The sequence below is a fragment of the Meles meles genome, chromosome 3, assembly GCF_922984935.1.
Source record: "Meles meles chromosome 3, mMelMel3.1 paternal haplotype, whole genome shotgun sequence".
Lineage (NCBI taxonomy): Eukaryota > Metazoa > Chordata > Mammalia > Carnivora > Mustelidae > Meles > Meles meles.
Genome location: NC_060068.1, coordinates 34,856,629 through 34,880,949, shown reverse-complemented (window position 1 = coordinate 34,880,949; position 24,321 = coordinate 34,856,629). Strand labels below are relative to the sequence as shown.

Sequence of the window (24,321 nt, the reverse complement as noted above, 5' to 3'; positions counted from 1 at the left end):
GTGGCTGTCCTGGTGCAGTCACATCTCAGGAGCCCCCACAGACCCCAAACCTGTCCAGCAGCTCGCCAGGGCACGTGCAGGTGACGGGTGGGGCTCACCTGGGCGGTATGAGAGTCCTGGGGTTGGAGACCTGCTCATCTCTCTTCCACGTGTGTTCTCAGACAAGTTACCTCACTGTGCTGAGCTCCCTATCTGCAGAATGGGTACAACCACAGGGCACAGCCAGGAGCACAGGGGCTCTGTCAGTGACGGTCAGCACCAATAAATGTTCTTTGTCCCTGTTGCTGTGGTGGCAATGATGATAAAGTTGCGGGCTTGATGCCAGTCCCCTGGAGAGCCAGCCCACCTTTAGGGGCTGTTGGCAGCTCATGTTCCAGGGGATTGGGCTTCAACCCACCAAAGCCTTCTCATCTGCCCCGGACAGTGGGCCCAGAGCCCAGATCTGCAAAAGGGCAGGGCCCACTGGGCTCAGGTGAGCGGAGCATGATTCTTGACCTTGGCACTGTGGACACTGGGGGCCAGGTACTTCTGTTGTGGAGGCTGGGTGTTCAGCAGCATCCCAATCTCTACTGTTCGATGCCACTGGCATCCCATGGCAGTGATGGCAAAATCACCCTCTGTGGGGAAGACCTGAGAGGAGCAAGGGGCAAGGAGCCTAGGGCTTGCACGCCCCAGCCAGTGGAATAAGAGCATTGCAGCCCCCCACAGCGTAACGTCTGCAGGCCACCCGGCCCCTGGAGCCGGCAACCCCACTGTCAGGTGGGGGTGGCCATGTGCCTGCCCCGTGGATGCTCTGTGTGGGTGAAGTGAGCTCAGAGCTCACCAGGACGGGCATCTTGGACAGGCAACAGGCCAGACAGGCAAGCCCCTTCTTTCTGTGCCTGGGACTCCTTACTATGAAGGCCTGCTATTTCCAGAGAAAAGCCAAGCTGCCTGCATGGGATTCTCAGCATGAACCTTCCCAAGCTTAGCCATGGCAGGCCTCTGAGGGACAGGGCCCAACCTGTGAATCCTCGTGCTTCTCTGAAGCCCGGGACGACTGGCTTAGGAGGTAGACCGGGACGATAGGGGCCAACCACCATTAGGTTGGGGCATGGGACCCAGACTCTGGGGAGACTGGGGACTGTCCCTGAAGTGCTCCAAAACCCCTCATACCAACAGGGCAGCCAAGGTCAAGCACGGGTGAGCAATGGCCAAGGACACACAGTAAGAGGGACAGTGGCACTAGGCCCTGGGACACAGACCCCCTGGCCCCAGCACTCTCTTGTCTCGTCTCCCACTAAGGGATCCACAGCCTGAATTTCTTTCCCTCCAACGCTGAAAAATCCCTGCAAGCGCTCTGTACTTGGTCTTCACTTGGGTCTTTCACGACCAGATACCTTATGTTCTTCTCTGATTATCCCCAAGTCTCTGATTTCCCTTTGCTTTGATTTCCATCATCCTAGGAAATATTTAAAATGAGAACAGTTCAGTAGCTTTGGTGCCTTCTCAAAAAAATCAATTGAAAAGCCAGTTGCTATGCAACCCTCAAGTGTTGCTGATGGTCTGCTCCCTGGCTGATGGCATGTTGTATAAAATAAGATAATCTCTTTTCTTCTGTCTTTTTTTTTTTTTAAGAAATGGAGAAAAATGTTGTTTTAGGAAAAACTTGAGATAACTCGGAGGCTTCTCATAAGCTGGAAGACAAACAACATGTCACTCATGTAAATGCTACCAATTTTATGCCCTCTGGAGTCTTGTGGGGTCTGGGGACAGGCTTGGGGGAGCTGGTCTATTCCCATCATAATTTGGAATGAATAATGAGATCTGAATACAGGGGCCACTTTCCGCCCCGAGTATGCCTTAGCCTATAGCCCTGGCTGAGAACCGGGGGGGCACTGTTCCATCCCCTCTCCTCACAGGGGTCCTGGCTACAGTCATCTTGGCTTGCCTGAGGCTTAAACCCACCCAGGGATGGGGTTCTCCCTCCTTGCCGGGAACAAGAGTTCCCTGAGGAGCAGCTCACCAGAACACACCTGCAGATGAGCCAAACCCCCTCTCTAGACCCCCAGTCTAGAAGCCCTGCCTGGTTTCTCCCTGAACAAGGAGAACCCATCCCCTCTGACACAAATGCTGGGCCTCTTGTTCCTCAGACCCCTGCTGGGAGGTCATGGGCCCAGCCACTCCATCTAGGGCCACCCCCTGCTCGACTTCCCTCAAGACTCTGAAACAATACTCTTTCGTTGGTAACCTCACAAGGAGCTCACGCTCCACTCCTAGAGAGCACGCGGGGCCCAGATCGACCTACTCCTTCAGCTCCCATGACGCCCCACAGAGACCTCTGAACAGGGCCTCGCCCCTTGGGTGGCTGTGCAGAACAGAGCCTGCGACCAGTGGACACACCCTGTTAACTGTCACCAACGAGATAAGTGCTTTGAAACGAGAAACTCTTCTAACAATCTGATGGTGTGATTTTATGTGAACAGAATTTAACAATAAAAAGTCTGGGCTGGGTCTTTTTGTAGATCTTAGTTTTGTCACATTTTGCTTTTCTAATAATTCCTTTGAAACATACTTTCCAGGAGTATTGGTCAGTGATGGACCTTCGGGGCTGGGGTGTTCTGTGTGTCTGGCTCAGCAACCTCAGCCCTACAGCTGCTCTTCATGGATGGTCACTTTCCTGAGTTGGCCGATGGCTCCAGGTCAGCGAGATGGGCCCTGTTCTCCTGTGGCCGCTGCTATGAGTCCTGTGGCCCATGACTGTGCTCACTTCAATAGACCAGAGTCAGTAGCCAGGCACGCTGCACAGTCCCTAGGTTCCTAATGCTCTGTGTCCAGGCCGGACACCCTGTTCCAGCAACACTGGCCTCCCCCGAGTCCCCTCACATCAGGGTACCTGTGCAGCGCCAGCCCCCCTGTAGTTGGCCAGCTGTGTCCTCCTAACTCTATCTCCCCACCTGCCCTGCTACAGTGTGTCCTCCCTCAGGAAACCGAGAGCCACATTATGGAAGCTGAAGGAAGACCGAGCATCAGTCAGGCCCTGTAACTTTCTGGAATCCCCCAGGATACACGATGGGCACCAGCCTCTCCCAGAGACCTTCACCACAGCCTCATGGGCCTGACCTGGGCCCAGGGGCTTCCAGGGGACAGGCAGGGTAGGGCAGGACAAGGTAAAAGCTGAGCGTGGGGTGAGCTTGGCTTATAGGAGACTGGTCAGCCCAGCTGGGTCCCCAGGGGCCCAGAGAGGGCCAGGCTGAGGAGACTGCGGATGGGCAATCCCCCAGATTCTGCTATGTTCTCTATCCTGACTCCTCCAATGTCATAGGCAGAGTTCTGAGGCCAGTCCGCTGAGCCCGTGGCTGGGGCACAGTGGGCCCTCTCTGGATTTCGCTCTGAAAGTATGCACCCGACTCCAGATTCTCCCTTCTAATTCCTAAACTCCTTCCCACATGAAGTCGGGAGCTGGGAGGGGCACTGGTCCCCCTGTGCCCCTCTCGGTTTCCACTCTACTAGTCTTAGTCTCACTGAGGCTGCCCTACTGCCCAGGTGAGGTCCAGCCACCCCTCTTGCCAGCTGTGGCCTGCCCACCTCCCCATATGTCCCTGGGAAGAGCAGGCTGCAGCCTGACACTGGGGTCTGTGCCCACTCCCCTTACTCCCAACTCTGCCTATGGAAGACTTGGCCTGGGGGGGGGGGGGGGTACACACATGGCCCTGCCAAGGAAGAACCTCTTCCCTCCAGGCAGCATGTAAGGGGCAGGGCCAGACTGGCCTTGGCCATAAGGTGATTTGGCCCCACCTGCTGGTAAGGCCGTGCACCTGGGGCAGCCTGCATTCCAGCCCAGATGGCTTACTCAGTGGTCCCCTAAGCATGCAGGTGGCAGAGTCCCTGGGCCCAACCACAGGAAAGGGAAGATAGTGACCCTGAGGTCAGAAGGACACAGACCCCTCCCTACCTGTCCCCAAGCCACCATAGAGAGGAGGTGCCAAGTGAAAGCAGGAAGTCCTTTCTATGTTCTCCTTCAAATCAGGAGTAAAATGTTGGACATGTCAGAACCCTGTGGCATACCACTAGAGACCCTGATCAGGTGTATTCAGTTCAAGGGGATTACTTGGACTCTACCAGTTTTAAATGCTTTTAAAAAAAATGTAAACCATCTTTTCATAATTAAAAATGCACTATTTTAAAAGAAACATGCTTATCATGATATATCAAGAAAATTCAGTAAAGTGCAAAGGGGAAAATAAAAATCCATGGCCAACAGCCCAGAGAGAAGTAATAGCTACATTTGATATACTCCTTCCAGTCCCTTCTGTATAGATCCTTGTATAAAAAACTAAGACCTTACTCTAAGTTACAGGCTCCTTTTTTTTCCCAAGCAAACAAAGTTAACTTTAGGCTGTAACCACTCCCCAGGGCTCTTTAGGAGGCTTTGGAAATGGGATTTCCTGGTGGCCCCATATTCTGCCGCAGAGACATATTAGCGTGTATTTCATCAGGCCCCTAGGAGTGGATAGCTCAGATTTCCTCCTGTAGTTTATACCCAGAAATATGGCCATGGCCTTTGTCTTCTTCCTAAACATTTGTCCACAGCTCTGACAACTGCTCTGGGATAGAGTCATAGAAAGGAATGAATGGGGACAGACACGAAGAACTTTTTAAGGGCAGTGGTGAGTACTGTCACATTTCCTTCTAGAAATACGTACGCATTTATACTCACATCAGAAAAGTGTATTGCCCAGTTAGAATGGCCAAAATTAGCAAGACAGGAAACAATGTGTGTTGGAGAGGATGTGGAGAAAGGGGAACCCTCTTACACTGTTGGTGGGAATGCAAGTTAGTGCAGCCACTTTGGAGAAGAGTGTGGAGATTCCTGAAGAAATTAAGAATAGAGCTTCCCTATGATCCTGCAATTGCACTGCTGGGTATTTACCCCAAAGATACAGATGTAGTGAAAAGAAGGGCCATCTGTACCCCAATGTTTATAGCAGCAATGGCTACGGTCGCCAAACTGTGGAAAGAACCAAGATGCCCTTCAACAGATGAATGGATAAGGAAGATGTGGTCCATATACACAATGGAGTATTATGCCTCCATCAGAAAGGATGAATACCCAACTTTTGTAGCAACATGGACGGGACAGGATGAGACTATGCTAAGCGAAATAAGTCAAGCAGAGAGAGTCAAGTATCATATGGTCTCACTTATTTGTGGAGCATAACCAACAACATGGAGGACATGGGGAGATGGAGAGGAGAGGGAGTTGAGGGAAACTGGGAGGGGAGATGAACCATGGTAGACTATGGACTCTGAAAAACAACCTGAGGGTTTTGAAGGGGCGAGGGGGTGGGAGGTTGAGGAACCAGGTGGTGGGTAATAGGGAGGGCACGTACTGCATGGAGCACTGGGTGTGATGCCAAAACAATGAACACTGTTATGCTGTAAATAAACAAATAAAAAAAAAAAAAAAAGAAAAGTGTATTGCTTCATCCACCCAAACCAGCATTTAAATCCCTCTTTCTAATCTTAACACATTGATGCTTTAAAAATGGTAAACAGTTTTATTTATTTCATAGCACAATTAAATATTTTCTCCCTTAATTTTTGGCCATTTGTATTTTTCTTCTGTGTACTGTGATATCCACTGCCAATTCTGTTTTTCCTATGATTTGCAGGAGCTCTTCACGTACTAGGATATCTTTGCCATATTGCAAGTGTTTTTCATGCCTGGGCTTTGTCTTTTGATTGTTTCTTGACAGAAGCTTTATGTTTTCATTATTCAAATGTATCTGTCTTCCCCTTTATAGTTCCTTCTCTTACACTTATGCTTAGGGAGCCCTTGGCAACCAACGTTTGCTTCTTGATCTTTGTGGTTTAAGTCGTGGAATGTGTTATTGGCCTATATTTATCACGTATTTAATTTACTATAGATGAAATGTGTATCAGTCCTACACTGATTTAGGACACTTAATAACCACTTCACTTACATTTATCCCATGGTGTCTACAGGAAGTGTGTTTTCAGAGCCAAGGAGCTCATTCGATTGATCTGCTCGTGCTTATGCAGATATGGTATGATTTTAATTTTTTTCACCTCACAAGATGTCTGGAGTAAATCTCCCTCTATTTGCTTAGCTTTCAAGGTTTTCCCAGCCAATCTTGACTGGCTTCTTAGGCTTCCAGATGAATCTTGGAATCATTTCATCCAAGTTCCAATTATTAATTTGGGAAAAATCGATACCTCTACCATCCCTAGTCTCCTTTCAGGGAGCCCTCATTTCTATTTTTTTCCTTCCAGTAACAATGTGCAATTTTCTTCAGATAGGTCCTATATGGATCTTGTTAGGACCAAGCCAGGTATTTATATTTTTGGTTACTTTTGTCAAGTAAATTTTTCTTTCTCTATTATACCAACTACGGGGGCATTGTGGCTTCATGCAAAAATTAGTGATTTTTATAGAGTTATGTTTTATTTGACCAATTCACTAAGCTTCTTTATTACCTCTAAGAGCTTCACAGTGGATCCTTCTGGGTTTTCTAGGTATACGATCATCAGCAAACAATCTTTATGGTTTTATCTGTTCTTTTCCCATGTTGGCTCCATGTCATAAAAACACTCCCAGGAAGAACCCCTGGAAATTCCAGAATTTCCAGAACCTCAGTAACAAAGTCACCTTCTTGTTGCCGACATTACTGTGACTGCCTCAGGATGGGCGGCATTTCCCAAAGTGGGTTCCTCAGAACACTGACTCCAGGAGAAGGGTTCCATTGAAAAACAGGTTTGAGAAACTATGTGTCCTGATGCATCTCTTGAGATTCACTGGGCACGCTTCTGTCCTAAAGCCTCTGAGAAATTCTGCTGTCAAGAATACTTGTTCTACATTCTTTTATCTTTTTTAAAATTGCTATTATTATTTTTTAAGATTTTATTTATTCATTTGACAGAGGCAGAGGCAGAGGGAGAAGCAGGCTCCCCACTGAGCAGGGAGCCCTATAGGGGGCTCGATCCCAGGATCCTGGGATCATGACCTGAGCCAAAGGCAGAAGCTTAACCGACCGAGCCACCCAGGCGCCCATTTTATGTTATTTTATAAGCCTTTCCCAGACTTGAGTGTGGAACCCCTCTATCTTCCTGTGTGAACATCTATGAACATCCTAGGAATTAGCCAGGCATAGTGCTTTTGGGGACATGTGCTTCTTTCTCCACCTTTAAATAAAATTTTGGTTGTCATGTCACCATCTGTTTTCACAGATTTCTGAATACTAGGAGATCCTCTCCCAGCTCCTGTGCAGATCACGCCCCTTGCCCCAGCAATGCCTCGGTGTCAGGGGCTCCTGGGGCTCTTTCCTAGCTGTCCCCCGACTCAGCATACTTCCTTGTTACACCCCACCTCCCCACCCACTGGTGCCTTTGTGAGCCAGGCTCAGCTCTTCCCTCGAAGCTCCAGACCCCTACACCAGCCTCTCCCTGGCTGTCTCTACTGGGATGGCAAGGGGCACCTCAAACTCAATACATCTCAACTGAACTCATTGCCTTTCTCCCCACCACCCTCTTCTCCTGTGTTCTCCATCTCAGGGCTTGGCATCATGATGCACCTGGCTGCCCAAGACATGGGCCCAGTGTCTTTCCACCTCCATCCAACCACTCAGCACCCATGCCCTCCAGACTTGACCTCCTACCAAAGTTCTCTTTCTTTTCTTCTATTTTATTTTTTTTAAAGATTTTATTTATCTGACAGAGAGATAGCACAGGTAGGCAGAACAGCAGGCAGAGGGGGAGGGAGAAGCAGGCTCCCCGCTGAGCAAGGAGACCTATGCAGGACTTGATCCCAGGACCCTGCAATCATGACTTGAACAGAAAGCGGATGCTTAACTTACTGAGTCACCCAGACACCCCCAAAAGTTCTCTTTCATCTGTCTTCCTTACTCCAGTCAATGGTCATGGTCTCAGTATAATCCACAGCTGACCTACCTTCAAGGGTGCCTGCACCTTCCCCAGCCAGGCTCCTGCCCTGCATTCTGCACACAGGAGTCCAGGGTTTGTCTTGGAAATGCACATCGGGTCCTGGAAACGTCCCTGTGCTGGTTCTTCTCCCTTTTATTCCCTTCCAGTAACTTGGCCTGACCCCATGAGGCCTGCCTGCCCCACCTTTCCCCCCAGGAGTCTCTGAGCCCCTGTTATAATCATTTCTCTGTCTGCACCTCTGCTCTAGAAGCAGGTCTGGAGGTCAGAGACCACCTCGGTGGCCCAGCACAGAACTTGGCACACAGAAACCCTTTGTGAAGTATGTGTTAGATGAGGAAATTTTGTCATTTGGCAAACTGATGTGATGAACTATATGAACAGACTTCCTGATAAATCAACGATCGTCTTATTCCCAGGATAAGCCCTATTTTATCATGGTAGGAGTTTCGTTTTATGCGTTATTGAATTAAGCTCTTAAAACCTTGAGATTTTTTTACATCTATTTTTAGAAGGAAAACAGGTCTGTACATTGTCTTGGACATGCTACCTTTGGCAGCTTTGAGTATAGGAATCACACTGGCTATAAAAGTAAATTGGGTGGATGTCAGAGTATATCTATGTATGTGCTCTGAGATGATTTCTATGGTGTTCTATTATCCTTGCTTAATAATTCCTTAGAAGTGAATAAGAATGCACTGGCAAAAATAGATGATCTGACTCTCGATTTAGAGGTAATTTTCGGGGAACTCTGAAAATGCTGGAGAACTTGAGCTCCCACTATGGTTATGGGACTTATTGTGATTTATACATATTTTGGAGACGGCTTTGAAATATTCTCATTTCCCAAGAAATCCATGACTTGCCAGCATCTCTGTCCACCTTCAAGTTCTGACTCTTCTGCAAATGGTGGACGGGGGTCACATATATCTACCGGCCCACAGCAGTGAAGAGGAGAAGAAGAACCACAAGAAGAAACGGCTTTGGGTGGGGACAGTTTAGCACAGAGCCCGACAGGGTGTAGTTAAAATAAACCAGGGTTTGCTTCCTTGGGAAATCAACACTTTTTAGGCTAAATGAGACCCGAGGCTTTGCCAGCACGAGCAAGCAATTAACCGTGCACGATTTCCAAATCTTTCTTTTGAACCAATATGGGGGCAACCGGAGGCGGAGGGGATGTAAGCTGCCACCTGGTGCCCAATAATCACTGCAGTCCTCTTTTTACCTCCAGGGCCAACCTGAAGTTTCCCATTTCCCCCCTCCAGCAGTAAAGGGAAAGAGTAGGGGATATAACCACGCCCACACCTCCCCAAATCCTCCTATAGCCGGAGGAGGGTGTGCATGTGGCCTCCTCCACTGATGGGAGTGGGCCCAAGTAGAGGTCTAGCAGCTGCCTAGTGTGCCATATGCCATATGCCACAATGGCAACTTCCTCTTCTGCCCAGGTAAGCACCCCGGTGTAGGTTCTATTATGCAGACCCTTTCTAATCTTTTAGCTTGTACTCCCCCCCCCCCCTTTTCTAGATTCATACGCCAGAGGTTTGCTTTGGTCAAAGCTCTGTTGATTGTTATGATTATTTCTATGTCCTAATTTTTTAATTTCTGCCTTTCTGAAACTTGTTTCCTTATTTTTGTTCTCCCTAGGTTTTTTTTGTTTTGTTTTGTTTTTTGGTTTGTGGTTCTTGTCGACATTTGTGTTAACCTTACTGAGTCAATGCAATAGGTTAGTGTGTATTCATTCTCTGTTGTGCAATCTGGGAAGCACTTGCAAGTTTGCCTCTGAATACAGCTTTGACCACACGTCATAGGTTCTGATCTCTAGTACTATCATTTTCATTAGTGTTCCAAGTAACTGCAGCTTTCATGGTCTCCCTCCAGGCTGGTCATTTTTCAAATGTTTAAAGACACTGGATTTGGGGTGCCTGGGTGGCTCAATTGGTTAAGGGTCTGCCTTTGGCTCAGGTCATGATCTGAGGGTCTTGGAATCAAGTCCAGCATGTGGTGGCGGGGGTTGGGGGGAGCTTCTGCTCAACAGGGATTCTGCTTTTCCCTCTCCCTCTGCCTCTCCCTCCTGCTCGTGCGCTCTCTCACTCTCAAATAAACAAAATCTTAAAAAAAAAAAAAAAAAGACTGGTGGGGTGCCTGGCTGGCTCAGTGGGTTAAAGCTTCTGCCTTCGGCTTGGGTCATGATCCCAGGGTCCTGGGACCGAGCCCCACATCGGGCTCTCTGCTCAGCAGAGGGCCTGCTTCCTCTTCTCTCTTTCTCTCTGCCTACTTGTGATCTCTGTCTGTCAAATAAGTATATAAAATCTTTTTTTTTTAAGATTTTATTTATTTATTTGACGGAGAGAGATCATAAGTAGGCAGAGAGGCAGGCAGAGAGAGTGAGAAGGAAGCAGGCTCCCTGCTGAGCAGAGAGCCCGATGTGGGACTCGATCCCAGGACCCTGAGATCATGACCTGAGCCGAAGGCAGCGGCTTAAACCACTGAGCCACCCAGGCGCCCAAATAAGTATATAAAATCTTAAAAAAAAAAAAAGACTGGATTTTTTTCCCCAGTTAATATATTCTTTCCCTCCACCCTATTTTTAGGGTGCTGAGTTAGAGAATACAGCCCAAACAGTTTTAGCTGTATAAAACTCACTGCAATTTTCTTTACAACCTAAAGCACTTTTGTAATTTTCAAGCATTCTATGATTCCTCAAAAAGAAGGCATATACTTCTATAGGGCAAAGAAAAAAATGATAAAACTGCTAATTAACTTCATACATCATTATTATTCGAAACTTCTATGCCTTTCAAAATGTAATCTGTTAAAGGCCTTAAAAAGAGAATAAAAGATTCCTGCAGTTAGGTTTTCATCAATTTCTCCCTAGTCCTCACAGTCTGCTTTGATACATTTTATGTTCTCTGTGGGGAGCACGAAGGACCATGACTGGTGCCCTCACTGGGGCTGCTTCTACTCTGGAATGATAGGCTTTCTGGGTAGAGACAGTGGGCTCAAGGGCCACTATTCCTGGAATTCACCCAGCTGCATGGGCCCTTCATTGTCATTTTTTTATGCCACGGGCCTTGCAAGTTGTGTGCAGTTGGGTTTTATTTTTGGAGACTGAGACCCTCTGTCTTTGAGCAGAGGAGTTTAACCCTACATCTAATTACCATCTCTGATGACTGATTTTGTACATATTGAGTGAAGTCAGACCATGGATTCTGGAATTTGACTGCGAGCGTGAGAAGCCCAACTCCCAAAGAGCCAAATGACACTGTCCACTCACCCAGAATACCAGCAAGTCACTTTAAACCTCAGTGTTCTTATCTGTGAAATGGGGATCATCCAAGCTCCAGCTCCACATCTGCCCTTGGACTCAGTGAGTTAACATGGATAAGGTCCTTCTGAGCTGCCCTGCATGGAGCTCCTTCCTTCCTCCCCATCTCTCCTTTCTCTGTACCCCCTTACCTTTCCGTGTCAGGTCACTGTCTCTAGGGTCTTTCTCCCCCTGGGGCACAGACCCCACATGCTGCTAGGAAAGACAGCTCCAAGTTTGACAACAAGTGGGGTTGGGAAGGGCAAGAGCGTCCAGTTACGGTAGACGCTATGCAGAGGAGGAAAGAGAAGCTAGGAAGGGGAGAAGGACACGGGGAGAAGAGGTGGGCAGGAGGTGAGGGGTCAAGTATCCTCATGTTTCTGATGCTTTGAAGTCTGGGGCCATGCTGACCCTGGAGGGACTGACCCTCCTGGGGTCAGTCAATTCCTACAGATACTAAGCAACTGGTTCTGGAGAATGCTTTCCAAATGCAAACCAACAAATTCAGAGTCCACACCTCCAGTCACCTCCCTCAAGGGACTCCACACTCCCATCACCCCCAGAGATGTACTATAGTTGTTACATACCTACATAGTTGATGAAACTATGGCACAGAGCCCACTGGAATTATTCATACCGGCCAGTCCTATGCCCACTGACCCTGTCATCCGGCCCATATAGCCCTGTGTGGGTGACAAACCATCTTTTCCATGGCAGTCATCTCTTGATAGGTTGGCCTCCCCACAGCCTAGTAACAAAATCTACATTTTAAAACAAGGAGTTGAAAGGGGTCAGGAATATGGGGGTGGCTCACATGTTTCTTGTTTCTTTCAGGAGCACAGGGCAGCTGGGGACAGGCCCTGGGGTTTGGGCCTCCAGAGGAGGCCCGTGCCTCACTGGAGGGCCCTCTCATCTCACACTGAACAGGGGCTCTGCAGTATCAGGAAGATACCAGGGAAGGGGAGCCTGAGTGGCTCAGTGGGTTAAAGCCTCTGCCTTCGGCCCAGGTCATGATCCCAGGGTCCTAGGATGGAGCCCCACATCCGGCTGTCCGCTCTGCACGGAGCCTGCTTCCTCTTCTCTCTCTGCCTGCCTTTCTGCCTACTTGTGATCTCTGTCTATCAAATAAATAAATAAATAAAATCTTAAAAAAAAAAAAAAAAAGGAAGACACCAGGGTCTCACTCACCTTCCCGTAGCTCAGCAGAATTATCCGCACCAGGACAACATTGATGTGGGCCCCCAAGGACTCATCATGATAGATTTCGTTGACCTGAAAGACAACGGGGAGGTGTCAGCAGGAACCACAGGCCCAAGGACCACCTGCCACTGACAGGAGAGGGCCCAGGGGAGGCCCTGCCGACTCATCCACACTGTGCCGTGCCCTCCATGAAACAGGCTTAACGGTCCCTGTCTTACGAAGCTTTGTGAGCACTGAATTCCCCATGTGTGCAAAGGAATGGTGCTGGTGAAAACAGTAAGATGCCATATTAGTCACCATGCTAAATCATAGCCATCCATGAAGTCATAGGGAAGAGGCCAGGGTGCATACCCCTACACACAGACACCCTTCCAGCTTTGAGGGTCAAACTTGATTTTTTTGGTCCACAATGAGACAATAACCCTAAAAGCCAGTTTTTCTTTTTTTTTTTTTAATATTTTATTTATTTAACAGACAGAAATCACAACTAGGCAGAGAGACAGGCAGAGAGAGAGGAGGAAGCAGGCTCCCTGCAGGGCAGAGAGCCTGATGTGGGGCTCGATCCCAGGACCCTGAGATCATGACCTGAGCCGAAGGCAGAGGCTTTAACCCACTGAGCCACCCAGGCGCCCCAAAGCCAGTTTTTCTTAAGAGAAAGGGTTTCTCTGTCATACAAATTTTTTAAAAAATCTTTTTAAAGGGGGGGCACCCGGGTAGCTCAGTCGGTTAAGCATCTGCCTTCAGCTCAGATTATGATCTCAGGGTCCTAGGATTGAGAGCCCTGTGTGTGGCTCCCCACTGAGTGGGGAGCTTCTCCCTCTCCTTCCACCGCTCCTCTTGCTCGTGCTCTCTCTCAAATAAATAAAATCTTTTAAAGAGAGAGAAAGGGTTTTTTTTAATCATCCAAGTATTGCTTTATCTCTCACAGGCAAGCCCAGCCAGTTTGGCTTATGGTCTTTGACCAAAAGTCATGGCGTAGAAGCAAAGAAGCCAGTGACACTGGGCGGTCCTGCTGCAGCTGGAGGGGGCAGAAGGGAGGAGGGGGCAGAGAAAGGCTGGGCGAAATGACTAGGTTTCACTGTACTCCTTCCACCCCTGACCCCCAGCCTATGTTTAGAGTTAGGGGCACAGGGCAGGGAGGGTAAAAACAACACTGATATTTGGGAAGAAGCCACAAGTAGAGAGAGCTTGGTTTTGCTGTCTGGGACCCGGGAGGGGATGGGTTCATATCTAGAAGGGGTGGTTTTGGAGGCCCCAAATGGAATGCAGCTCCCAGGTACGTTTAGGGGATCCAGGGACAGTGGATGGGATAGTTGGGGGCTGGCTCATAGGTTGGCCTGGGGCTGGGGTGGGGGGAGTGCTGGCCTGGAGAAGAGGAGGGCAGATGTTGCTTGTCTACAGAAAAGAGAATACACCTGGATGGACCCCAACTGCAGGCCCTCAGCCTGGAGGGTCATGGCCCAGGGCCAAGCATGCTAGGACAGACGTGTGCAGATGCAGGGTGGCTACCGCAGAGTAGGAGGGGCAGGGGATGAACAGCCCTGCCATGGACTGAATCGTGTCCTCCCCGCCCCAATTCATCACTCCCAGTGCAATTCAGAGGTGGGGCATTCGAGAGGCAGATAGGGTTACATGATGTCAAGAAGGTGGAGATCCCCATGATGAGATCAATGCCCTTAGAGGAAGAGACACCAGAGAGCTCCCTCATGTGCTTTCTCACTACCATGTGAGGACACAGCAAGGAGGAGGATGTCTGCAAGCCAGGAAGAGAGCCCTCACTAGGAACCAAACTGGCTGACACCTTGATCATGAACTTCAAGCCTCCAGAACTGGGAGACGTTAATGTGTGCTGCTTGAGTGACCCAGCCTGTAGTATTTTGTTAGAGCAGCCTGAGCTCTAAGACAAGCCCGGAGTCAGGGCTTACCTTCTGACCTGACTATTCCCCCTAAAGGCTTCTGAATGGGAAAAGCCTGAGCCACCTCTCATGGGTGGGGTCACATTTTCCCTTCTATCCTGGAGCAAGGGTGGCATCAGATATAAGAATGAAAGAAAGCTGCCTTTCCCCCCACGTTTGAGCTCTGGTGCGTAGATGTCCACCCTGCCAACAATAAGCCCCTTACAGATTCACAATAGGACTTCTCCAACTGAGCCACCCTGGCCTTTCACAGAGTCCACCACCCTCTGGGGGCCAGAATCGCCTGGCCTGGCCTCTCCTTCTCTACAGCCTTTGGCAGATACCCAGCAGACCCAGGAGAAAGCTATTGGCCCCACAGCATGTCCAGCAACTATGCTAGCATTTGGGATTTGGCAGTGAACCAGCCCAGAGTTGGCTCTCTGTCAAGAGGTAGAGACTTCAGAAGTCACGAAAACAGCTTCAAGATCATGACGATGCTGAAGAGGACCCTGGGAAGGGAACCCAGACAGCATATCCATGGTGAATTGATTGGTGAGGATTGGTGAGCCCCCAAAGGATGTGGCATTTCATCTCAGAGATAAGAAATGAGAAGGAGTTAGCTCAGCAAAGCCAGGATAGTGCTCCTGGCAAAGAAAGTAGCATGTGCAAATATCCTGGGGTCAGAGGCCGTGACGTGTGTTCCAAGGACTGAGCAGGGGGAGAGGGCCCCTGAGGCCAGACCACATAGCTATTCAGTAGTAATAAGAAGGATTCCAGTTCTAATCAAAGAGCAGTGGAGGATACGGAGTCATGATAGAAAGATAATGACACTGCATTTTACAAAGATGACTCGGGCTCCTTTATGGAAAGCAGAGCCTACTATAGCAGTCAAAGTGCCAAGGGTGGGGCTAAGATTTGGGGGTGAGTGGAGACAAGGGACAGATCTGAGTAGTGATAGGAACTGGAATGGGGGGCACCTCCTACACAGCTCTGGGACACTCTGGGCTGGCTCAGCCCCATCCCCTTGTTGGCAGAGGGAAGCAGTCCAACTTTGCTCTGCACAGGGTAGGGGAAAGAAAAATGTCTCGGGGTCATCTCTCAGAGCCTTTCCAGAAAAGAGGGGCTCAAGGCTCTCTTGATACCCTGACCATGCCTCTCCAGGGCCCACGCTCTAACGGTGCTTCTCAGAGCTGGTCTGGGGTGCACCCTGAGGGGACCTACCCCTTTGCAGGCTTGGTGAGGCTCTAAGCCCACAGTGTGACAAGCTTTAGGAAGACAAGTAACCTGCCTTGATATTTGGAAGGGATTTAAGACTGAGTTCAGAGAATTAGCTCATTTTATGCTACCAACAGCCCTTGGAGGTCAGAATGACTGACCACCTGAACCATGGGGAAGCGGAGGCTCTGAGTGAGGGCGTGCTTGCTGGTCCCCTCAGAGAGGAAGAAGATGCAGGACTGGTCCCCTTCCCACTTCTTGGCCCAGACCTTGCCCAACAGGGCCTAGGATCCTACTGTGCCCATCGTCGCTTTCATCTCAAGTAAGGAGTCCTGGGTCCTTGGATACTGAGCAGCTCTGACCCTGACTCCTGATTTGGGACCGGGGATGACCAGAACCCGAGGAACCCCACCACTCAGTGCTAAGATCCATGAGGTAGAGGCCGTCTAGGATGTCAGGCCACTGAGCGGGGGCCAGGCAGGGAGGCCCTGCCTTCGGAGCTGCGCATCGGCTGCCAGCTCCCATGTGCTGGGCTGGGCTGCAGAGGAGCATGTCCAGCGGAGGGCCAGCAAGGAGGCGGGCTGTGGGTCAGGCTGGCAGCCAGGCCTACTCCGGAGACTCCCCAAGACCTACCTCCCTGGTCACTTCCAACTATGGTGGGCGTTTCATGGTTCTGTCCCCAAGGAAGCCTCTGTCCCTTCCAGAGGGGCCATGTCTCCCCATAGCCTACTCCTCTCGGGGCATCAGCAGGCTGTGCCCTGGCCTCCCTCTGTGACACCTTTCTGCGAACGCAGGGCAGTGCTGAGAATAGGGGCCCCCACTGCCCTTTGCCTCTGCCGGCCTTAGGAGGGGGCCGTGCCCTGCCCCCAGGGGAACATGACCCTTTCAGGGACCTGTACGACTGCCAGCGCCCTTGAGCCCACGGGATGCTGCTCAGATACCACTCGGCTGCTAGAAGCCAGTGGGGCCCACCTGGCACAGAGACCACTGGGAACGATGAGTACAATTTCCAGTGAAACACTTGCATCCTTAATAGGAACACAGCTATAACGCTTCTGCTGAGCAGAGCGCTGACAGACGTGGCAGAGAGTCACTGAAGGTGGGAGGCAGCCTCCAAACATCTCCCTCACGCCTCCCCTGTCCTCTCTTGACCCTGACCCCATCTCCCAGACAAGCAGGCAGGGGCGGGGGCTCCTCAGTGCCTTTCTGACTCTTGTCCTGCCCACACTGCCGCCTTCTTCACCACAGTCACCACTCAGCAGATCTGGCCTCCTTTTCCTCTGCCTGTAGCCCTCAGTGCACCCCACTCCCCTGCCCCATGCCTTCAGGAGCAGCCCCAGCCCCTCAGGATGATAGTTGGGGCCTTCTTGAAGCTGGTCCTGGCTGGCTTCCCTGTGCTCCGCTTAGCTTCCGCTACTTTGCACTGGGAGGTGCCCCACCCCCCCACTAATCTCAACAGCTCCACCTTCTGCAAAGCCTGGCTGCCCTCTCCAGCTGCTTGTGCAGTGGCTCATCCCAGGAATTCCCTCTCCTCCCTCCAGCCCCAGAATTCTTGAAATGTCTGAAGAGCATATGCAAGAACAAAGCCATGGTAATAAACATGTTTGAAGGGTGGGGGGGCAGTTACACTTCGGCTTAATTCCCATCCATTCTAAGGCATTCCCACTGCAACTGGAATAAAATCCAAGTCCTGCTGCCTCTTTTCAGGCTGCCCTGGCCTTGCTCACTGTGGTCCGTCCAGCCACTGGCCTCCATGCATCTTGTAGAGAGAGCCCATCTCAACCTCAGGGCCTTTGCACTGGCTGTGCCCTCTTGTCTTCCTATGCTTTCCCCCAAACATGACTGTCCCTGTTCACCCCAAAAGTACTCCCTAAGTAGTTGCTCCCAAACTGGACTATACGCTTGCTATGAGAGGCACCCTTCCTCCTTGTTCACTACTGTGTCCCTAGCAGTGTCTAGCACCTAGTAAAGGCATAGTAAAGAGTTTTGAACGAATGAATGAATGAGTGAGTAACTTTGGAGAATGGGAAATGATAGGAAATGGGCACATTGTGTGTGTGACAGGGGTGGTGTCAGTACCCTGCAACGACGGAGACCCCAGCTAAGTGCCCAAGTGTGTTCCCCACCCCAACCCCACCTCCCCCAAGACCTGTGTGCTGGGGAGAAGCTGCTCTACTCTGCTCTAGACCACAGGGGGAGGGGAAGCCAGGACAATGTCCTTGAGCCCTGTCTTGAGAAATTGATCCTGGAATCTTTAAACCTTGGGGGAAAATGTTCAAAGCCGCAGCCCTTCTCCGTGCAGAGAGAGGCCAAGGGCTCTCTTGTTTGGGGAAATACATTGTAATGCACCTTTTGCTTATGCAAAGATGCGGCCAAGCTTCTGTTCTGGAATAGACAATAAGGAAGGACCCGGGCTCTGCATGATAATGTAAAAGTTCGCCTTCTTTGTGGCAGAACTCCACCTAGGCCACCAGTGAGCCCTGGCAGGTGGCCGAAGGCTGCTGGGCAGAGCTGACTTTCTCCTCTGCCGGTAGGATCCGGGCACGGGTGGCTGAAGGGAGGACTGGGCTAGGGACAGGGCTCCCCACGCGGGCAAGCAGTGGCAGAGCTGCCAGTTGGGTTCCCACCCCTTATGCCCAACCGTCAGGAAACTTACCACCTCTTCCCCAGAGCCGAACTTCAGCAACTCAGAGGCAGTGCAAGCTGCACCCGCCACCACACCAGGGAACAGGCCAGGCCCGGAAAAGTCTGCTGCAAGGCCTCAGGAAGCCAGGCGCATAAGGTGCTCTGTGGCTTCTCTGGGAACCCCTGAAATAACTGGGAAGAAGTCTGGTCTCTCTGAGGACCCTCAGGAGAAGGCGTGGAGTGTCACGGAGAAAGTGCTGTGGGCAGCTGGGGAGGAATATGTTCATCAGGGCGCGTCTCTGACCCACCACGGGGAAGCAAAAGCCTGGTCTTAGTGCAAGAACAAACGTGCATTTTGCAAATCTTCCCTCAGCCGATGCTTCGCAGGCAACACAGGTACAAACACAGCCTGAGCCTCTCAGCTCAAAATACCAAACGGCCATGAGATGCAAATGGGCAGGACTGGTTGTCCCATACAACAAACATGGAGGGGGGGCAGAGCCCTCCTTCAACATCGGGCCCAAGCACATGGCCCCAAGACCCCAACCGTTCCTGTCCCCCATCCCACACCAGGCCACTCTCTGCTGGGACTGGGGATGTCTCTGCAAGTCCCCAGGGTGGAGACAGGGCTCCTCCACCTCCAGGCCAGCAGCTCGATGCCCAGAACCCAGTGGAAGCTCGACAAATGTTAACCAGGCAAACAAAAAGCAAAGCTGCTTTAGGAAACAGTCCCTGTAGGTGCCGATTACTGCTGGAGCTGCCCTTCCCTGTCTCTCTGTCAGGGCACACGGGTTCCAGGTTGGGCTCGGCCACCCTCACACCCCTGTGACCTGGGCCTGGCACGTGGCCTACTTGCGGCTCAGTGTCCTGGCCTGTGAAATGGTGGTGATGCTGGACCTCACCCCTCAGGCTGTCACCAAGACAAGCCTCAACACTGTATTTAAAGTATCTAGCAAAACCCCAGGCATATAGTATACTCCCAGGCTTCACTCCCAGGCCCACCAGGGGCTCTCCTCGGGACCATCCAGAAGGGCCCTGTCAGAGAGCAGTTCACGCCAAGCATTTTCCAGAGCCCACACTGTTGCCCACCAGGTGTGTGTGTGTGTGTGTGTGTGTGTGACCCACACTGGGGGCTGTGGGTAATGGAGAACTACCCCACCACGTGGGACTGGATGTTCCCGCTTATTGACCAACAAATCATCTGTAAAGGGGGTCATGCTACAGAACAGGGAAGGACAGACTCTGCTGAGGCTGCAGGCCAGGGCCTAGTGTCTCCCTGAGGCCACTGGCAGGGAAGGAACAGAGGGAAGGCAGGAATCTTGATTCTTTCTGGCAGCAACCCCAGCCCCAGAGAGCCCAGGGGCATCGTCTCTCTGTCTGATGTTCCCCGGAGCTCCTTGGCACTATCTGACCACAGAGTCCCTGGGGACCCAACGTGGCGTCTCATCCAGAAGCAGCTTTTGGGGGAGGAGACCCTTGTGGCAACACCTCGTGGCATCCTCACCTCCCCCCAACCAGTTTGAGTTTGAACATGACCTTCATCCATGCTGTGATCTCTGTCACCTGTGTTCAACTGGACACCATTGTTGTCATTAGAAAGCAATGCTTTTTCCTTCCTTCCATGATTCATGTTTTTCATTGCCCTATCACCATTCTGAGCCAAAGAAAGAAAGAGGGAAGATGCCATCATGAAGAGTTGAGGCCATCATACCCAGGAAATCCCTGGGGACAGCAACAGGGGAGGACAAAGTGTCCTGGTTGATGAAGGAGGTAAGGGAAGGGGCCTGAGGAGAAGTACAATGTCAGACCCAGGGTCAGGGGGCACCATCCCTGCCACTGTCCCCAACACACTGCCAGGGTCAAACAGATTCTGAGGGCCATGGACCCTGCTTCCTGCCTGGACTCTGAGGGCAGAGTCTGCTCCCAATGCGACACTAAGTGCCAGGTGAGGGGGGTGGGGGCTGGTGTGAGTGATCCAGTCCGAGCAGCAGCCTGGCTCCCCCCAGCCCCAGAGGGGTGTGCATGGGGTCCAGATGCTCCTGTCTTGTGCTGGCTGTGGACTGGGAGAGGCTGCAGAGGGGACAAGGCATCACAGCACCTGACCTGGACAGGTGGGGCCCAGCACACCTGGGCAGTCCAGGTAAAGCATCCCGGACCAGACCTGAGCCCCCGTCACTGCAAAAGTGGCCAGGGCTCAGGCCAGCATCCCTACTGCTGCCACCATGAGGTCTCCACATGATGACGGGGAAGGGAGGGACCCTGCCAAATAGGCGTTGACCCAGAAAAGCCTGAGAAAACCAGGACATTTTAGACTGTCATCTGTGTCCCCAGCACAGGCAGGGCTCACGAGGAATTCAGAGCTCCCAGCAAAATTCAGAAGCTTTGTTCCAAGCCTCCTCCTCGCATTCGACTCCCCGCCAGGCTCCTGTGCCGCGAACACAGCTCTCCCTCAGAGTGATTCCCTAGCCTTTAGTGCCCTTCCTGACATTCAGGGCGTAAGGAACCTCCCTGAATGCAGTAGGAAGCGGTTTTGTCCTTGTGTGTGACACATGACCCTTCCCACCCCCAGAGTCTGTGTCACAGAGCTCCCCCATCAGCCCTCCCTTAACCCACCTGGGGTTAGACCAAATTCCCCAGAGTGTGTAGCAAGGGAACCACCTGGCAGAGAAGGCAGAGAATGCCCTTTGCCACACAGAGAACCCGGGTGTTCCAGGGGGACACTTCTTGGAGGCACAAGTTTTCGTCGCCAGACTCAGGCAGGGAGGGGGTGCGTACACCACCCCGCCCCCACACCAAGCTATCTCCTGCTCCCCCGGCCTGCTCTGCTAACTTGGATGCTGTCTCCCCTGCCACCATCGCCATCTCGAATACCCTCATGAGTGTATTAGATTGTTAGCCCTCTCCCTCCACTGGACCTGTGCCCCAAGAACCAGGCGGCTCTGGAACCTGCAGTTCTCAACGCTTTAAGATGACCTTCATCTGGCCAGCTCCATGCCCCTGAGGCCTCCTGGCCTGAACCTTCAAGCCTGCCCCACCCCACCAGTCCCACTCCTGGGACGTGCCAAGGGTGTGGCTCCCTCTCCAAGGAATGGAACCAACTCCAGGCTCCCCTCCACTGGGACCTTCTCCCCAGCCAGGCAGAGGGTGCTAGCTGGGTCCTTGCCCACCTTACTGACCTAAAGCAGGTAAGTGTGTCCCTATGAGAGCCAGGCTTCTTGAGGACATGAGCTGGGCTGGTTTGGCAGATGTCACAGGCAAAGGAACAACCATGACACCTCGTTGGTAAGCTGTGACCTTCCAAGACCTGTACCCCGTGCTCCTCATGTCATCACTTAACCTCCCACACCTTGCCCAGTGGGCTTTACTACTCCTGTTTTACCAGTGGGAAAGCTCAGAGACATTGAGAAACTCACCCACTGAAACACAAGTGGGAACTGAGGCAAAGGCTTTCGAGAGCACAATTTGGCAAATCTGAAATTAAAGCCACTTGTCCCTATGAGGTGATGATTCAAGCTTCTAGAATCTATGGTGGAGAAAAAGCTTTGGTCATAAGGACATAAGGGACAAGGACACTTAGCCTACTGGGACATCTCTTCCATGGACAGGTAGAGTCTATTTTTTTTTAATGGGGATGTGTGAGACCATAGTCATTTTATGAGAATTCTCTCACTTGTTTATTCAAAAGGTGTTTACTCAACACCTACTATGTGCTAGGGCCTTTACTAGGTGCCAAACATGCAAATCAGGTAAGCAGACCCCTGAATTTGACATTAAATGTGTGACACACCTTTCTCTGAACTCCTAATCCTCCCAAGAGCCATCACCAAGCGTCCCTCCGGCAGGGAAGCCAGACCCCCTCCCCACCCCCGGGATCACTCCATGGGAACCTGGCACTGAGGGAGCAGGCTGGCAGCGACAGCCCAGGCTGGCCCGGACCGGGAGCCCAGTATGGTGCCCACTCTCTGCTTTTCCAGCTCAGCTGTCACCTCCTTGCTGGAGTCTGCAGAGACAAGGTCCGCAGCTGCCTCTAGCTGTCACCGAGGAGTGACGCTGCCTGACCCTCCTTGTCCATGGGGACTCTAACTCCCGCACTGATAAACACCAGCTCCCCCAGGGAGGCTAAGGGCAAGCTGCTCCCAGATTTCCACATCAGCTGTCAGACAGCCTCCTGAAGAGGGGAGAGAGGTGGGGGGAGAATCCTGGGGGTGGGGGTGGGGTGCCACATGCTTCAGGGAAAAAGAGGTACCATGGTACACTCCCCCACTGGAACTTTCTCCATCTATGTCATCGCCACTGCAGGGGGATGGGGTGGGGTGAAGGAGGTGTCTACTGTCCTACTGTCCACCTGCCCCCACCCCGGAATGTGAGCTCAGTGCAGGCAGCACCCCGCTCCCCAGGGCTTCCTCAGCGGCACATTCCAGCACTACGGCATCTGGCTTAGGCAGGTGCTCTGTAAACACCCACTGGATAGGTGGATGAGTGAGTGAGCAAATCTTAGAAAGAAGAGGAAGGCACAATAAATGGAAAAGCCAGGGGGAAAACCAGGAGAGTCACAGAAGTTGATGGAAAACAGTCTGGGGCAGGGGCAAGTGAAATCTAACACTGTTGGCTGATCCTAGAGATCCAAGGTGAGAATGTACCGAGGCTCTTCCTTGAAGATTCAGGAGCACTCGCTCTTCAGGCCACAACAGCAGGGAGGGGACAGGCGCCTGGGCCAGGTCCCCAGGGAAGACCCGTCTTCCCCAATGCATGTAAATGTCACCTGCCATGCCCTGGCTGTGCCACCCAAACTCTCTGAGCCTCTGTGCGCTTATCCAGGAGCAGGAACTCACGGGGCCACTAGGACGATGCGGAGACATCAGTGCCTCCTCATATGTGGCTGCCAGGCATAAAGCCTCAGTCTCCTCAGGCTGCAGAGGGAGGCACTTCTGAAAACAGAAGGCATAAGTCCCGTGCTCTCAAAGAAGAAGTTTCTCTTTTTAGACCCCAAACCAACCTCATCACTCCCCTGTCACAGTACAGCTGGGGATCCCAGGCATCAACTCCCTTTGGTGCCCCTCAGCCTGACACAAAAGGCTTTGCCAACCTCATGTCCTGCCTCACTCCAGTGCCCTAAACCCCAGCGGGGCCCAACCTCATACTGTGATGTGGTGATGCCACTGGGCCTTTGCAGATGCTGCTCTAGCACCTGCAGCAACACCTGCATGCATCAGGCTCCTCCCTGCGTTAACCCTGCCTCTGCTCTGGGGCAGCTCAAGTGGCTCTCATCTGAGGCGCTCCTCCGTGTGACCCCAGAATACCCTCTATTTGCACAATCAGCACTTGCATTAACCAGGCTGTTGTTATTCATCCTGTCCTTGATGCCCACCCTTCCCATGTTCCAAACTCTCTGAGCACAGTACCCCAGTGCCCAGAATGGGGCCCAACTTAGGCCAGGGATTCAGAGAGTGCCCAGTGCACAAACACGTAGCCAGGAGTGGCTCAAGTCTGCGGGATGCTCTCGGCGGGCCACCCCCGGCACGCTGAGAAGCACTTTTCTGGTGTTTAACTCGAGTCACGCTCACGTCAGCCCTGGGAGGTGGCATTAATTATCCCCGATCATAGGACACAGCAGGGCAGGCAGTTGCCTCCTTTCTTCTAGGCCAGAAGGAACCATCCACCAGCTGACCAGCCAGACTTGTCCTGCGGTCGTGTTCTGATTCACTTGTGCAATGTGAGGTCTTAATTTCAATTTGTTGCTGACATTGAAAAATAATTAGATTTCCCAAAAAGTGAATTTCCAGCTTCTCATGAAAAAAAAAAAAAAAAAAAAAAAAAAAGCTGGCAACACTGGGTCCACTTTTTCCTCCATGATCACAAGTGAGCGGGACCCAGGAGGGGATCTCTGGGGGTGAGGCCTCTCCACGCCCCAGTCCCCACCACTCTCTACTGCCCACAGCCTCCTTCACCTGGGCCTACCCCTCTCACCTGGCTTCCGTCAGCATAGGAGAGTGGGGCCCTGTCTCAAGTGTTCTATCAGCCTCACACACACCCCACCAGCCCAGATGGCTGTATCTCCTGGCAGCGCACGGGGCCGTGTTGTCAGGCCAGTGGGATGCCCCACTACATCCCATGGTGCCAGCATGGCCCACGGTCTGGGGG

At 51.7% G+C, this 24,321-nt stretch overlaps 1 protein-coding gene across 1 annotated transcript in view; it reads right to left on the bottom strand.

Moving 5' to 3' along the window:
• ADAMTS2 (ADAM metallopeptidase with thrombospondin type 1 motif 2) overlaps nucleotides 1–24,321 on the bottom strand; it is a 229,895-nt gene that overhangs the window by 59,784 nt on the left and 145,790 nt on the right. Inside the window, exon 5 of the mRNA XM_046000432.1 lies at nucleotides 12,434–12,517. Within this exon, the coding sequence (XP_045856388.1) occupies nucleotides 12,434–12,517 (84 nt within the window). The remainder of the gene's footprint in view (nucleotides 1–12,433; nucleotides 12,518–24,321) is intronic.